The 15,508-nt window shown below is 40.6% G+C and overlaps 2 protein-coding genes across 2 annotated transcripts; both read left to right on the top strand.

Annotated features, from left to right (window-relative positions):
• Window positions 1-532: 532 nt before the first annotated feature.
• LOC108138286 (V-type proton ATPase catalytic subunit A) lies at window positions 533-4,705 on the top strand. Its single transcript, XM_017260443.2, has 5 exons — window positions 533-641; window positions 982-1,122; window positions 1,224-1,921; window positions 2,602-3,579; window positions 3,898-4,705. Exons 2-5 carry the CDS (start codon window positions 1,047-1,049, stop codon window positions 3,988-3,990), a joined length of 1,845 nt encoding a protein of 614 aa, XP_017115932.1. The 5' UTR covers window positions 533-641; window positions 982-1,046; the 3' UTR covers window positions 3,991-4,705.
• Window positions 4,706-5,018: 313 nt separating this feature from the next.
• Window positions 5,019-13,681, top strand: LOC108138308 (protein YIPF5). The gene is made up of 6 exons (XM_017260465.2): window positions 5,019-5,193; window positions 5,254-5,459; window positions 6,369-6,403; window positions 8,424-8,534; window positions 9,336-9,520; window positions 13,178-13,681. The coding sequence occupies exons 1-6, from the start codon at window positions 5,099-5,101 to the stop codon at window positions 13,338-13,340; spliced, it is 795 nt and encodes a 264-aa protein (XP_017115954.1). The 5' UTR covers window positions 5,019-5,098; the 3' UTR covers window positions 13,341-13,681.
• The last annotated feature ends 1,827 nt before the right edge of the window (window positions 13,682-15,508 follow it).

Below are 15,508 nucleotides of genomic sequence, written 5' to 3'. Positions count from 1 at the left end.
CACCTCTAACAACTTGGACAAATGGTCACACCAAAAGATCACTGTTGCTGTTACGTCTCTGTTAACAGATTCCACTGCATTCTTACGCTCTCTGTTAGTTTAAATTTCTTGCCTTGTGCACACTCCGTATGTAGTTTAATCATGACTGTGTAAGAAATTTTTGCTAATTAAATGCCGAAATACACAAATTAAAAATTTGTGAAAACAGAAAGGGATAAACTTCCAAACAATTTTAAATAAGTGACTTGTTTTCGTAAAATTGATATTTTACAACTTGCAAAACAAGGTACACAATTCTTTGCTCTTATATGCTTGAGTATAAAAAATTGAATAAATAATTTTTCAAAGTTAACTCTTAGAAACTTTGACGTTTCTATGGCTTATGTTTTTATTCAAAAATATGTCAACGGAAACGACTATAAATTCAATTTTTTGCAACTATCTTGAATAGAGTTGGGTATTCAAAATAAATAATCGATCCCTAAATAACGGTTCCACGTTTAAATACTCAGTGTCATGCGACGTGAGCTTGGACAAGTCCATCTCTAAGAAGAGTAAGGCACTCTCGTCGATAACCGATAAATCAATACTAAAGTGAAATCAAAAAAGCAAGAATTTTCATAAGAGCTGGTGAAACAAATGTGAGCATATTTAATTTTAGGACAGCCAAAAAAACAATTATTACCGAACGAAACGAGCAATAGGCAGCCCTCAATGGGTCCAAACAAAAAGAAAATGTGAAAAACGAGAATGTGCTGCAGGAAATGTGAAAATTTCAGCTGGCCGTCCGAGGCATGCGTGAAAATTGTATTGGAAAATCGATGCTGGGCTGCGGGGGTGTGAAGTTTTTTTTTACTGGGGGCTGCTGCTGCACAACAGCGCCACCTATGATTTTCCTTCGCAGCGCACACGGAAAACTTTCGCGGGGGCATGGAAAATGTGTTTTGTTTATACGAAAAACGGTTACTTTTTTCCCCACAGCCAACGAGCGTTTTGACCGTTACCGAAGCAGAAGCAGCAGAAGAAGAAGAGCAGCAACCGCGACCATGTCCAATTTGAGGAAATTCAAAGACGAGGAGCGCGAGTCCGAGTATGGACGTGTCTACGCGGTTTCGGGACCAGGTAAGTGACCTCACCAGCGTCCTTCAATCGCTGACCCCCCCCAAAGATCTGGCTAATCTTCCCCTGCTCTTCGCCACCGCCTCTTTTCTTTATTTATTTAGTGGTCACCGCGGAGGCCATGTCGGGATCGGCCATGTACGAGCTGGTCCGTGTGGGCTACTACGAGCTGGTGGGCGAGATCATCCGGCTGGAGGGCGACATGGCCACCATCCAGGTGTACGAGGAGACCTCCGGCGTCACCGTTGGCGATCCCGTCCTGCGCACCGGCAAGCCCCTCTCCGTGGAGCTCGGGCCCGGCATCATGGGCAGCATCTTTGACGGCATCCAACGTCCGTTGCGGGATATTGGTGTGATGACCAGCTCTATCTACATACCCAAGGGTGTCAACACAACCGCTTTGTCGCGCTCCGAAATGTGGGAATTCAATCCGCTGAATGTGCGAGTGGGTTCGCACATAACCGGCGGCGATCTGTACGGAATGGTGCACGAGAATACGCTGGTCAAGCAGCGCATGATTGTGGCGCCCAGGGCGAAGGGAACCGTGCGATACATTGCCCCCTCGGGCAACTACAACCTGGAGGATGTCGTCCTGGAGACGGAGTTCGATGGCGAGATCACCAAGCACACCATGTTGCAGGTGTGGCCAGTGCGTCAGCCACGTCCCGTGACCGAGAAGCTGCCCGCCAACCATCCGCTCTTCACGGGCCAACGTGTCCTCGACTCGCTCTTCCCCTGCGTCCAGGGCGGCACCACTGCCATCCCCGGAGCCTTCGGCTGCGGCAAGACCGTCATTTCGCAGGTGAGTTGCTCAATACTACCTAAAAGTTGATTCGATAATGTCTATTCCGGTTAAGGGGCTATACCAGTGTAACCCATGGAATAATATGTAATTTTTGGAATTTTTTTAAGGAAAGTACATAATAGAATCTTTTAAAATTTTCACATTTTTAGCTGTAATTAAGGCTTTTTTACAAAATATTGAGTAATTACGGGACTATGAAAGCTCAATATGTTTCCCTACAATGATCTACGATCTTTAAAAAGTATATGTTTGAAAAAAAAGTAGTTTTTTGGGTTGAAAAAATGATTTTTTTTATGGGTAATTTTCAACCAATCAAAAAGTTCGTAGTTCATTGTAAGTAGGACACTTTTAAGATGATTAAGCGTTAATTTTAAACCGATCGGTCAACTTGTAGTCGACTTATGATGTCAGTAGTTTTCAAAAATGTCGTTTCGAGATAAACGCTGTTAAATTTTCAGATGCAGCGGTGTATGCGTGTTCTTCAAACGCTGCCTTTCAAAAACTTTTATAGATACGACCTTGCCGCTTTCTCGGCATATTTTTCAAACTGTGAACTATCGATAAGGCCAAAAAAATTTATAAAAATGTATTTTAAAAAATACTACACTGGTATAGCTCCTTAAAGCAATTATTAGCATCAAATCTAAGAAATCAATTATGTTTGAACATTTCACCAGGCTCTGTCCAAGTACTCCAACTCCGATGTGATCATCTACGTGGGTTGCGGCGAGCGTGGCAACGAGATGTCCGAGGTACTGCGCGACTTCCCCGAACTGACCTGCGAAATCGGCGGTGTGACCGAGTCCATCATGAAGCGCACTGCCCTGGTGGCCAACACCTCCAACATGCCAGTGGCTGCCCGTGAGGCCTCCATCTACACTGGTATCACCCTGTCCGAGTACTTCCGCGACATGGGTTACAACGTAGCCATGATGGCCGACTCCACCTCCCGTTGGGCCGAGGCGCTGCGTGAGATTTCGGGTCGTCTGGCCGAGATGCCTGCCGATTCTGGCTACCCGGCTTATCTGGGCGCCCGTCTGGCCTCCTTCTACGAACGTGCCGGTCGCGTCAAGTGTTTGGGTAACCCAGAGCGCGAGGGCTCCGTGTCCATTGTGGGCGCTGTGTCGCCTCCCGGTGGTGACTTCTCCGATCCCGTGACCTCCGCCACTCTGGGTATCGTGCAGGTGTTCTGGGGTCTCGACAAGAAGCTGGCCCAGCGCAAGCACTTCCCCTCGATCAACTGGCTCATCTCCTACTCGAAGTACATGCGTGCCCTGGATGAATACTACGATAAGAACTTCCCCGAGTTCGTGCCGCTGCGCACCAAGGTCAAGGAGATCCTGCAGGAGGAGGAGGATCTGTCCGAGATCGTGCAGCTGGTGGGCAAGGCCTCACTGGCCGAGACCGACAAGGTGACCCTGGAGGTGGCCAAGTTGCTGAAGGACGACTTCCTGCAACAGAACTCCTACTCGCCGTACGATCGCGTGTGTCCCTTCTACAAGACGGTGGGCATGCTGAGGAACATCATGTCCTTCTATGAGACCGCCCGGCATGCCGTCGAGTCCACAGCCCAGTCGGACAACAAAATCACATGGAACACCATTCGGGAGTCGATGGGCGGCATTATGTATCAGCTGTCGTCGATGAAGTTCAAGGTGAGTTTTAGTTACTAGTTTTAATAAGTTTTGTTTGCTATTAGAACTGATATATCTGATTTTTGACTTATATGTTATTTAAAAACCTTTTTTAGATGACTAAAATAATGAAAAGAAATGTACAATGCGATATATCATATATGACAGTTAAATTATATATTATATATATCGCATAGTACATTTTTATTTTTATATGTTTACATCCTTAACTAACGATCGGGCGACTGTAGCCTATAGCTGCCATAGAAACCAATATCTACTTAGCTGATTACTATGCCTACAAAGATAAATACATTAATGTTCCGGATTCCTTTTCAGGACCCCGTGAAAGATGGCGAACAAAAGATCAAGGCGGACTACGATCAGCTGTACGAGGACGTGCAGCAGGCCTTCCGAAATCTGGAGGATTAAGCGGAGCAAGGCGAGAACAACAGCAGCTGGATTCCCCAGAGCAAGAGGAATGGATAAGAAGCAAACCAAACGAAATAAGCAACCAAAGCTGGGTTATTATTCGAATTCCCCATTCAATCTAGTCATATTTACATAATGCATAATAAGATATTTGAATCCAAGTTTATTTATAAGTTAAACAAACAGTTTGGCCCGCTTCAGGTCTAGTCAGGTCAGGTCAGGTCAGGTCAGGTCAGAATCGAATGGAATCGAATCGACAGGAAATATGCAAAACCAAAACAAACACACGACAGGACGGCGAGTTGAGAAAGACGAACAATAATTAGTCGGTAGCGCAAATGAATCGCAGTTAAACAAACCAGCCATATACATAAATATCGTACATATGCGAGACATGTGTATAACTATCTATGTTGATATATAATTATAATTCACAGCTATGTATTGTTAGTAAATTTTCATATAGTTATCGATTGTGTTCGTTCCCCTATTGTGTGAAACTAAACCAACTAAACGAATCTAAAGAGAGTTTGAAACTTTACGAAATTACAATATTATTATATATTCCTACATATTATAGACCTTTAAAGAATGCAATAACAACGTAGCCCCAAGAGCATGTACCTCCACTACCAAAGATGAATAGCTATTTCAGTAACTTGTGTGCGTTGCAAATGGAGCTATGGAAATAAAATGTATTATGAATGTTACAAAATGTGAGCTTTTTTATTTGGTTCTGCTTGTTCTGCTTGGAATTGATTAGTTATTTTTATTAAGGCCTGGAAACTTTTGAAATTGTTTGGGGCTGTGTTGCAAATGTTTTCAAATGATTTTTGAGTTTCTGACAGCTAAAAAGTGTGTGGGCAACCCTGGTCTTATCTAAGTTTTCCCCAAGGTTCGAAACCTTGCTAAATCATGAAAGCAAATGAAAAGGGTGTTGGTAGCCCTGTTCTTATCTAAGTTTTTCCCAAGGTTTGAAACCTTACTAAACCATGAAATTATCGATTGTTATCGCATGAGCATCGATATTTGTTCCAGCTCTAGTTGACGTGTTGTTTTGTTAAATTTAGTAAATATACCAATTGAATTGTGCTTAAATTAAGTAGATATGTCTCAGTTTGGCGGACCCAATGACTTTTACGGCTCTTCGCCATCGGCGGATGCCAGTTACAACTTCGATATGCCGGAATTTGGTCAGGAACTGTGAGTAAACTGCGGGAATTCCAGTTTCCACCCACAATTGTTGCTCGAATTGCTTTTTAGGAACTTCCAAACCTTCGACAACACACAGGCCTCGGTGCCGCCCAACTATGATGCGGCCTATGCCCAGCCACCGGCCCAAGGATTGGGCGGATTCTACGATCCTACGGCGTACACGGACACGAGTTACGGCCAGGACAAGAGCGGAAAACAAGGCGCCGCCGGAGGAGCCGGCAACGAGTTCGACGATGAGCCACCACTTTTGGAGGGTAAGATTGGCTGTTAAAAAATAATAGTATGTAAAACAAAAATGTAATCACTGATCAGTAATTAGTCGCCTATTCAGATTCTGCAAACAATATGTTCAATGAAAAATGTTAAAACATAAGGGAAACTACGAGTTTTTTAAAGGGTCTGCAAATATCTACGGTTTTCTGTGAAATAGACGTATAGCTAAAAGTAACTTTTTAATTCTAAAATAATCGATCACTATGTTTCGAAGTATATTAAAATGAATAGAAAAACTGCGTAGATATATATATTTTTTTATATTTTGCCGATTGTTCCAATAAGAGAATTATGATATAGTCGTCAAATTTGCATAAAACTTAAATGCAACTCTCAAAATATATTATATCTCAAAGAATGTTAAAAAAAGATGAAAAAACAGCAGTTATAATTTTTGTTCAATAATATTTTATTTTTTTATGATTGTTTCAATAAGAGATATATGAAATAGTCGTGTGATTCAAATAAAATTAAAATCGTAATTCTAGATTATCTAACTAGTGCATATCCAAATATTAAAAAAAAAAACAAAAGAGAGCGATGCTAAATTTTTTTTTATTGCCGATTCTTTCTATATAGTCTTCCGATCCGGCTCGAAAACAAAAATTATTTGCAGATAGCTTTAAAACTGAGAAAATAGAAACAAAAAACTATTTATTTTTAATTTAAGAGATCATTTCAAAATTAAAAGCCAAGAAAACGACCTTAAAGTAGTTTTTTGGTCTCCCTAATAACAAAATAATAGCAAATTCATAAGTAAATGAAATGTAAAACAATTCTTTAAAGTACAACCAAACAAAAATTCGTTATAAATTGATTGTTTGATTTTGGTATAAGCTCCTAGCTATATAGTTTCGAATAATTAAAATAACCCTTATTTTTTTTTACAGAACTGGGCATCAATCCGAATCACATTTTCCAAAAGGTAAGAGAAAAGAAAGAAAGCTTCGCTTTACCACCCTTGGAGCTGCCCTGAGGTTGAGGAAAGGGGAAAAGGGGCTTAGGGCTCTCTTTTTTACCCCGCTGCACTTGAAAGCATTTTTAACTAAAGATCTTAAGGGGGAGCCCGGCAAATTGCATATTTTATGCGCCCGATTCCCGTCGGATGCCACCGACACACACATCAACCACAAAGGAGCCTCGAGATTTGAGTTGCCCACTTTGTTTGCCCGGACAATTACTCCGCGCGCCGCATAATTTCTGCGTCTGCCGTGGCCCTTACGCATTTTCCACGGACCCAGACCCGGATCCGAGCCCGGACCCGTGCCTTTTCTAATTTGTGCAACGCAGCGGGTGGCCATCCTTTTAGGCGGCCACTTTAGGCCGCGCTTTTCCGACGCTGCCAACTCCGTTTTAATTGAAATTTAAATGTTTTTGCATTCGCTTTTGTATTTATTGCAAGCTTCTCCTGCCACAATATTTTCTATTGTTTTTCGTTTATTTTTTTTTTCTGTAATTTTTGCCTATTATTTTTTTTGTGTGTTTGTGTGTTTGTGCTTTGTTGTCGCTGCACTTGCCGGTTTGTGTCGTTAATGAAGACATATTTTTTCATTGCACTGGCCGCCGGGCTGGTCGTAGTTGTTTTTAAATAAATAAAGCAACTTTTGTGTTTTTAATTAAAGTTTTTCTCTCACACTTTTTTCCCCATCCTTCCCCCCATTCGGTCCAGTTTGCTGTGTAACTTTCTGCATTTTTTGTCCATTTTGTAAAAAATTTGCGTGCGCCTGATTCTCATTTCTTTCGCTCCGGCACGGAATTTATTACGCTTGTGTTAATTGAAAAATGAAAATGTTAATGTTAATGAGTCCGTGTGCCATCATAAAACTGAAATGGAATGAAATGAAATGAAATGCTAATTAAATTGTTCATCAGCTAGCTGGGGGAATTATGGTTAGATTTGTGTTTGACTCTGGGCCGGATTGTTAATGTAATGAATCGATGGCGAATGGCGAATGGCTATGTTAGCAAAGGTATTTTCAAGGCTTAAGTGCAGCGAAGAAATATATATAGTTGTCCCGCGATATAAAGATAATTTATTCTGCGTTTTTAAATGTGTTTTTACTTGTTCTCAAGTAATTCTAATATATTTTAACTTTTATTAAAGTTCGTATACAAATTTAAATATCGTTTTTAATTGCAAGACAATTAGTAATGGATAGTTACTACAATTGATAAGAAAAATGTGCTGAATATTGGTTTGTTGCTGTTAAAATTGAATCTAATTTTTTTTAATCACTTAAAATGTTATTATTATGAAAACTAATCTTCGTGTTACATTTTTCCCCTCTATGCATGCTTGCATTTTTCCATATCAAATTCATTTCAATCTCAATTAAAGCTGTCGATGGCATTCCGAGTGGCTCTCTGTGGGTTTACCCCACAAAGAGGCACTCGGAATTTCATCGACAATTTTTGGTGGGTCCTTGCCGCCCATAATATCAAATTTCATGGCCCTCGTACTGGCCCACATTCGCATGCGTCAAATGCGTTGACAGCTTTTGGCCCAGTTTCCAAGCCCCGGCTCACTCGTTCGCTTGTTCGCTTGCTCGCTTGCTTGCTGGCTGGCTGGTCAGCAATATCATTTATCATCAATTTCCATTTTTCAAATTTCTCTGCCACTGCACACGATACAAAAAAAAAAAAAAAAAAAAAAAAAAGAAGGGGGGAAAGACCAAAACGCATAGAGAACAAATGTTTGAAAAACGAGAGTTGGGCTTCGTTTTATGACCGCTGTGCGAACAAATGAATTGTGTTGTGTAGTGTGTCGAGTCCAAAGTCCCGTGTCCCGAATCCCGAATCCCGTGTCCTGCCGCAGGCTCTGTGAGTGATGATGGCCTGTTGCCGGACGGACCTATGTATATATGTCCAGTGCTGACCCCCTCACTGTGTAATCCTTCGCTTGCTCTAATTTTAATCGCATTACTCTCGTTACTCATTCGTTCCAGACACTCGCCGTGCTGAATCCTTTGCGGGGCACCGACCAGCAAATTCTGCAGGACACGGACATGGCGGGGCCACTGGTCTTCTGCCTCACACTTGGCGGCTTCCTACTACTGGTTTGTTATAGTTTATAGATTCCCATCCCCACACCCCGTCCTTCTTCTAATACGGTCGATATCAATTCTTGGTTGTATTCAATTTTGATAAAGAAATCTTTTTTGTTAAGAAGTTGGCTTGGAAACTTTAAGAAAAATTGTTGTTTTTATAGTAATTCTTATTGGTTTCGTTTCTAATTATATTTATCAAATTAACTAAATTACTTTGGGTTTCGATTACACCAAATTGTATCTGAAAATGTTAGTATTTATCATTGAAAAATGTATTATAGAAAAAAATGTTTTTGCATTTTATTAGTCTAAAATTTGAGCTTAATTTAATTAGTAACTGTTTAATATAAAACTAAATGGTATTTAATTTCAAAACAGGAACCTCAACCTGAGCATACTGCAAAAACAAAACAATTTTAAGCTGACCATAGATTTTGTTCGTATTGACCAACAAATTAGAATCGATTTGATTGCTTCCCATATAGCTTAATTTATTTATTCCTTTATTTATTTATTTACAAATCAATCGATTTTTCTATTTTATGCCCTAAAAAGTTAATTTATAATTTTTGAAATATAAAAATGTATAGATACTTCTTTATGATAGTACTTGTTTTCGAAACAGCAACTTAACTCGATGTCAAAGTAATGTAAATTTATGAATGCTAAGCAAGACACCAGCTTGAATCTCTAAAAATGAAATGAAATATTAACGCTATAACTCATAGTTGGTTTGGCACCGTTTCGCCAATTACCTGTGCGCAGATTAGCAGACTTCCACTAACAAAAACCCACCACTTTCTCCCACAGAGCGGCAAGGTGACGTTCTCCTACATCTACGGAATCGGCGTGATGGGCTGCATCTTCTTCTATTGCCTGCTCTCGCTGATGGTCAGCCGGTCGCAGGTGACCTTCGGGGCGGTGGCCTCGGTGCTCGGCTATTGTCTGCTGCCCATGGTGGTGCTGTCGGGTATCAACATTTTAATCACCATTCAGTAAGTAATTGTTGACACAACTCGCTGGCTTTTCATCTGCTCTGCGCGGCTCTGCTCTGCCCTTCCATTCCATTCCATTCAATTCAATTCAATTCAGTTTTTAGTTTGACGCTACCCCCACTGCAGCAGTCGTTGTGCTTTATATTTATGTTTTTAATTGAAAAGTTGCCAATGCATCGACGTCGACTCCTCATTGTTTGTGGCCTGTAATTACAAACTTTTGCCTAAGCTCGTCCATCTGCGACTGCAGCACGTTTTCGATCCCTTTCCAGTCGTTCAGATTTGTGCAATTGATGCTTCTTCGACTCCGGCCTCTGCAGCTCTCCATCCATTCAAGTTGATCACTTCTGGCTGTTGGCATTATTGTTACTGCGGGTGTAGTTTTTGGATTGTTTGATTTTAGCCCGCAGGTTTGGTTGCGCAGGGTTTTGTATCTATGCTGAAATAGTTGTCCTGCAAATTGAAATCACCAAAGTGGGCAATAGAATTAAGATGTGCTGTAGGGTAATTGAATATTTCGAACCTCTAATTGTCTCAGCTTTTAATTACTTGTGTATTTTTTGTATTTGCTAAGCACAATTAGAAACAAAATATTGATTTATAACATGGTAAGGAGTAAAACTTGACAGTTGAGTCTGGTCAACGAATTGATGAAGTGTTATTATTTGATTTTATATTAGTTGTGATCGAACATTTTCCGCCAGAGAACAAAAATAGACTTAAAAATAAGTTTCAGCGTTGATAATCTAGTTTAATCTAAACTGTTACTTACAGTTTTGTAAAGAAGTTATACAACGGATAAGTTTGGTTTAAAATTGTGAAATAAGTCAATATAAATTAAAAAAGCCATTTTTTCAACGAACCATAGGTGCTCAAACTTGACCTATTTTTTTCCGAAGCCAATTACGATTCCCCTCGTCATCGGCAACTCCTTCTGGGCCAGCATTTAATTTCTTTATCTGGCCATCCGATGGGGTTGATTTCCCCTTGCCTCTTTTCGCACAATTTAGGTTTTTTAATTTTGCTGCAGTTTTGGGCCAGCGATGCATACACATAGAGGCGAACAAAAAAAAAAGAGTAGCCAACTTAATTTGCGCTTTTAGTGCACTCCAGGGCCACAACTTTCAAACTACAGACTACGGACGGAGGAGTCCCAACTACAGACTACGGATGGAGGACTACGGACGGAGGACTACGGTCTACGGACCTCGGACTCAATTGAAGCCAAGGCAAGACAGGCAAAAAACGGAGCAAAATAACGCCAACTATGCGCCGTTTAATTTTCGCGCTGAGAACAGTGGGTGTGGATGTAGATGTGAATGTGGGTGGTTTTGCTGAGTGGGCGGTGGGAATGGTCCTGCCAGGCGGTCCTGTGTCCATCTGTCCAACGTTCCATGTCCTGTTTTGCCACCCGTTGAGTTTCGTTCACGTAGTTTCCTTTTCAAATATGTGTCCAGCACTCGCTAGCCGGGCTTTCCGTCGCCCCTTTTTCCTTGCTATTTTCCGTCCCCTCGTCCACTGGTTTTCCCTGCTGCTTTCCTTTCTGCCATTTTCTTTTTTTTTTTAGTTTTTCTGGCTCCACTCACTCGCCACGCTTTTTATGATGGCCATGCGAGGAGCAACACGCAAATGCTGCGTGAGTTTTTAGCGCTTCCTCTGGCGAATCCACCGCCTGTTCCCTTTGGCACGTCATAATTTCAGAGCGGCGCGGGGTAACTAAGTGGTGCGGTGGGTGGTTGGTGATGGCTGGAAATGAGTGTGTGTAAAAAACAACTATTGCTCGCGCTTACTCGACACCAAGCGCGTTTTGTTTGCCCCACCCACCCAGTCGGCCCCAAAAACACTACCAATTTTCCTCTTCCCCCCTTTCCCACTTCCCCCTTTCACCAAACTGTCCAACTGCCCATTGCAATTGCCATTTTGGTTGCCTGTTTGCCTGCATTTTTTATTTTTTGGCTTTAAGCGCTTGCACTTTGGGGTGGACGTGTGTGTGTGGGTGTGGGTGTGTGTACTAGCTTTGATGTTCATATAGTCCGTGCGAATGCCAGCCAAGTTTACAGTAAATATTTTTGCGATTCCCCGAAGTCCTTTTTTTTTTGTTTTAGACAGACTTTTTAATTGAGTTTGTTTGGTGATGCAAAAGTGCGCCAAAATTACACAGACAGTGCAGTTATCCGGCACTACATAGTATTGTTTTGATTGGTTTTTAGGCCAGCGCCGGTCCATTTAAGCTTCCCAGTCCGGAGCCAAAAAAAAAAAAATCCCTTGGCACCGACCAGCAACAAAGTTCTGGAGAAGATTGCAGGGGTCAGGAAAAAATCGGATGTGGAGGTGGAGCTCGAGGTGGAGGTGACAGCTGAGCCGTCGAGACCACAGAAAGGCAATCCATTTAACGCGTGCGTGTAGCTGAAAATTGAAACTTTGGAATATGGGGATTTATGTTTTGGTTTCGTAAATTGATTTCTTGGCCAGATTTAATGGGTTAGCAGTAAAAGATTCACGGCTTACAACTTTAAACTGATCAACTGGTCAAGAGTGGACTTTATTTTAGACTTTCCTTGCTTTTCAATAAACTAAACTAATGTTTCCTTCTACTTGGTGAAGTACTGTTTATCTTGTTAAGGCCTGACGATAGTCAATAAATTTGCGTGTGTTTTCTGTTCTTTGATTTGGTTCTAAAATGTTTGTACCCAAAACTAACAATAAACTTTTGACACTGTTTAATGTTTTGTATTTTATTTTAATGTGACATAAGAAGTAGTAATAGGCTTATTGGGATTGTATTTAAGGTCAGCCTTATCAGTTAACTTGTAAGGTACAAACATAGGTAACATTTGCCGAGTATAGCTTTGCAATCAATTTTTCATTTTCCGCTGGGCTTTCCATGCGAGTGCCAGTGTGGGTTCTGTGTGCGCTTTGTAGTTGGACTGTGTTTGCACATCCTTTTGCCGGCACATCGCCTGCTGTCTTTGTTTGCCCTGCCCATTCATTCGCACACACGCTCATTCATACCCACACCCACACCCACATACTCATCCTTTTATATGAACACTGCCAGTGGAATACTCGATTCCAAGTCGTTGCACCGGGAGAAATATTATTTCTACATATTAATCGATTTTACTTAATTTTTCTTGTGGCTAAATATTAATATATTTTGTGCCTCAAAAAAATGGCAAACTAATGTCAGTTTTATTCTTCATTTATCTACTTAACTTAATATTTTTTAAAAGTGAGAGTTATACAAGTATTTTTCTAATTCAAAGTTTGTATGAGTCGACCTAGTTTTATTGTCAAAAGTAACGTAAAGTAAAGTATTATGTTAGCACACTAAAACTTTTTGTGTTGGTAAGTATTTATTCAATCCAGTAATGCTTCAGTTAACTTAACAAACTTTAGCTAAGTTTTAAAATAGTTGTACATATATATATATCGAAGGTATATCAATTTTAATGGCTAATGCTATAGATTCCATTCCGCTTTCAAAAAACTATTTATTCTAGATCAAAAATTTGCTCATGGGACTAAAAAGCTCAGATTGTTATGGGGTTTTTCTCACTCTGTACTGGTGCTGCTTCATGCATATGCATTGTTTATTGATTTCACCGCTGTCTATATCTATCTGGTCTGAGTTGGTATCTCGTTTCACTCTTGCAGGGGCACACTCGGCCTAATTGTGAGCGGCATCTCCATATTCTGGTGCGCCATATCGGCCTCGAAACTGTTCGCCACCGCCTTCTCCATGGACCATCAACAGCTGCTGATTGCCTATCCGTGTGCAGTGCTCTATGGAGGATTTGCGTTGATTACCATTTACTAGGGCCACGAGCTGCCTGCGAGCTATTCCAACCACCCAACCATCCAACCGCCCACTGTTGTTCTGTTTGCCTGGTTTTAATTGTCCTGCAAACAAACACACACTCTCGCAGCACAACAAATACACACACACACACACGGGCCAGGAAGAGAAGTAAAAAGAGGAGAGCCACACATGGATATCTATATTTTTAAGAAAATAAGCGCCGATTGCAAATTTGTTTTCCATATTCTCCTTTTTTTTTGGGGGGAGGGGATGCCAAGCTCCTTTTTCACTCAATACTTTTGTTGTCAGTCGATGTAATAAATTTGATTGCGAATAAAAAAATGGTTAACAAATTGAAATTGGTTTTTTGCCTTGCACATCGGTAGGTAGTAGCGTATAGCCGTAAGCAGCATATTGAAATTTCGGGCACTCGTTTCCTTTTCCGTCGCAGTGCACACTTTTTGGGGCATGCAAAATTAACGCGCGACTCAGGCAAAAAAAAAAGCCCCTCTTTTTTCAAAATACTTTTCGTGTTTACCCCGGTTTCCGGCTATTATTGTTTTTTTTTTTTGTTTTAACAACTTTGGCATTTCGTTGGTGGATTTTATATGGGTATTATGCTATGAATCGGTTGCACGGAAAAAAGTCATCGTAAGGTGAAAATTTACCTGGAAATTAAAACAATCGATGGCAGGAGCTTTGGAAATCCACATTAAAACCTGAGATTAAATCTAAGTTAATTAAAAGTCATTTAACAGGACAATTAAGTAAACAAAGGTAAACAAGTAAATATTAAAAATATTTATTACAAAATGTATTATAATGCTGAAATGTTTTAGAATTACCAAAAAAAGCTTTAAACCCAGCTGAAGAATCAAATTGCCCATTTTTCCTTACTTATAAATGTTACCAATGTTAGTTAATCGTTTGTAGAAAGAAATATGAATAGCTATTAAAACCAATCAAAACATGAACATTCATGTTTCACATGATTGCTTTATCCTGCCAATCTGCTAGTTTGCTTAAGGAATTCTCGCAGCTCAAATAAAGAACAATTTGCATGTTCAAGTGAATCATTCTCGCATCTGCCTTTTAGTTGCAAATAAAGATTCGAATGCAATTTCCAGCACATTTGATTTACTTGCCTGACCTCTCTCGGCAAAGAATCGAATTTTCCACCTTCTATTGCCAGAATTTATGATTTTCACAATCGTGTTTTTGTCTTCCGCTCGCTTGTTGCACTTTGTGGAAATCGGGCGTTGCACAAGGGTTTAGGTTTGAATTTATTCAATTGTAAATTGGTTGGCCTAATTGAAATTTCAACTGCAGCACAAGGTAGACCAGCAAAACGAATGCAGATTTGATTTGCGTGTGGTTTTTGATTCGCCACGGCAATGGTAATAAAAATTAAAAAAAAATTCCTTGCCGCATGCGGAGTGTTAATTGAATTTGATAATGGCTAAAGAAATAACCAAAAAAAAAGAAAGGGTTCTATGTTGTCCTGTGCTGTGCTGCTTACCATATGCAAATAATTCAACGTTGTCCTCGCATTTTCATATTACATAATTAGCGTTTTCTCACAGCTCCTCTTTTATTTTATTTTTTTTTTTGTCCTTTACCCGTTTGTCTGCCCGAATAAATTGCAAAATGCGTAGCATACTTCTGTGCGCTTGGCTCGACGCTTTGCGCTTTTTGATTTCCGCCCTTCCACTCTGTCCCGCTCTTATGCAAATTGTTGTAATTACTACAATTCGGTTGAGCATTTTTATGGCCAAAACGGAAAGGCAGCAGAAACACAAAAAAGCGAAAAAAAAAGAAAAATACAAAATGTATGCGGAAATATTTGTGCGCTAATTGCGTGGCCTGAAAGGAGGAAAAAGGAGCCAAAAGCCCGGCCAGGATCTGTGTGCTTAAGCATTTTACGCTCATCAAAGGCGTCGCTTGCCATTAGCGCTATTAATAAACACTCGTTAGCTGCTAGACAGGAGCGAAGGAGTCGGAGTTGGGAGTCGGGAGTCCGGAGGCAGAACCAAAACGAGAACCAGAACCTCTCGAATGTGTTGCTGATAATTAGAATTAGCTCACAATTAGCAGAAACCGGCAAGGATGATGGCTGGTTGGATGGCTGAGCGATGCCAGGTTGTACGGCCATAAGCTTATTAGTTGCCGCTCATTTTTAATATATA

The sequence above is a fragment of the Drosophila elegans genome, unplaced genomic scaffold (genome assembly GCF_018152505.1).
Source record: "Drosophila elegans isolate 14027-0461.03 unplaced genomic scaffold, ASM1815250v1 contig_814, whole genome shotgun sequence".
In the NCBI taxonomy this organism is placed as follows: Eukaryota; Metazoa; Arthropoda; class Insecta; order Diptera; family Drosophilidae; genus Drosophila; species Drosophila elegans.
Note: the sequence above shows the minus strand (reverse complement) of the source record. Positions and strands in the feature narration are given on the sequence as shown.

Excerpts from the sequence above, each read along its gene's own strand:
- LOC108138286 (XM_017260443.2), top strand. The coding sequence starts at position 1,047 with ATGTCCAATTTGAGGAAATTCAAAGACGAGGAGCGCGAGTCCGAGTAT. Across the intron at positions 1,123-1,223 it reads CTACGCGGTTTCGGGACCAG|TGGTCACCGCGGAGGCCATG; the intron begins GTAAGTGACCTC and ends TTATTTATTTAG. Across the intron at positions 3,580-3,897 it reads TGTCGTCGATGAAGTTCAAG|GACCCCGTGAAAGATGGCGA; the intron begins GTGAGTTTTAGT and ends ATTCCTTTTCAG.
- LOC108138308 (XM_017260465.2), top strand. The coding sequence starts at position 5,099 with ATGTCTCAGTTTGGCGGACCCAATGACTTTTACGGCTCTTCGCCATCG. Across the intron at positions 5,460-6,368 it reads TGAGCCACCACTTTTGGAGG|AACTGGGCATCAATCCGAAT; the intron begins GTAAGATTGGCT and ends TTTTTTTTACAG. Across the intron at positions 8,535-9,335 it reads TTGGCGGCTTCCTACTACTG|AGCGGCAAGGTGACGTTCTC; the intron begins GTTTGTTATAGT and ends TTTCTCCCACAG.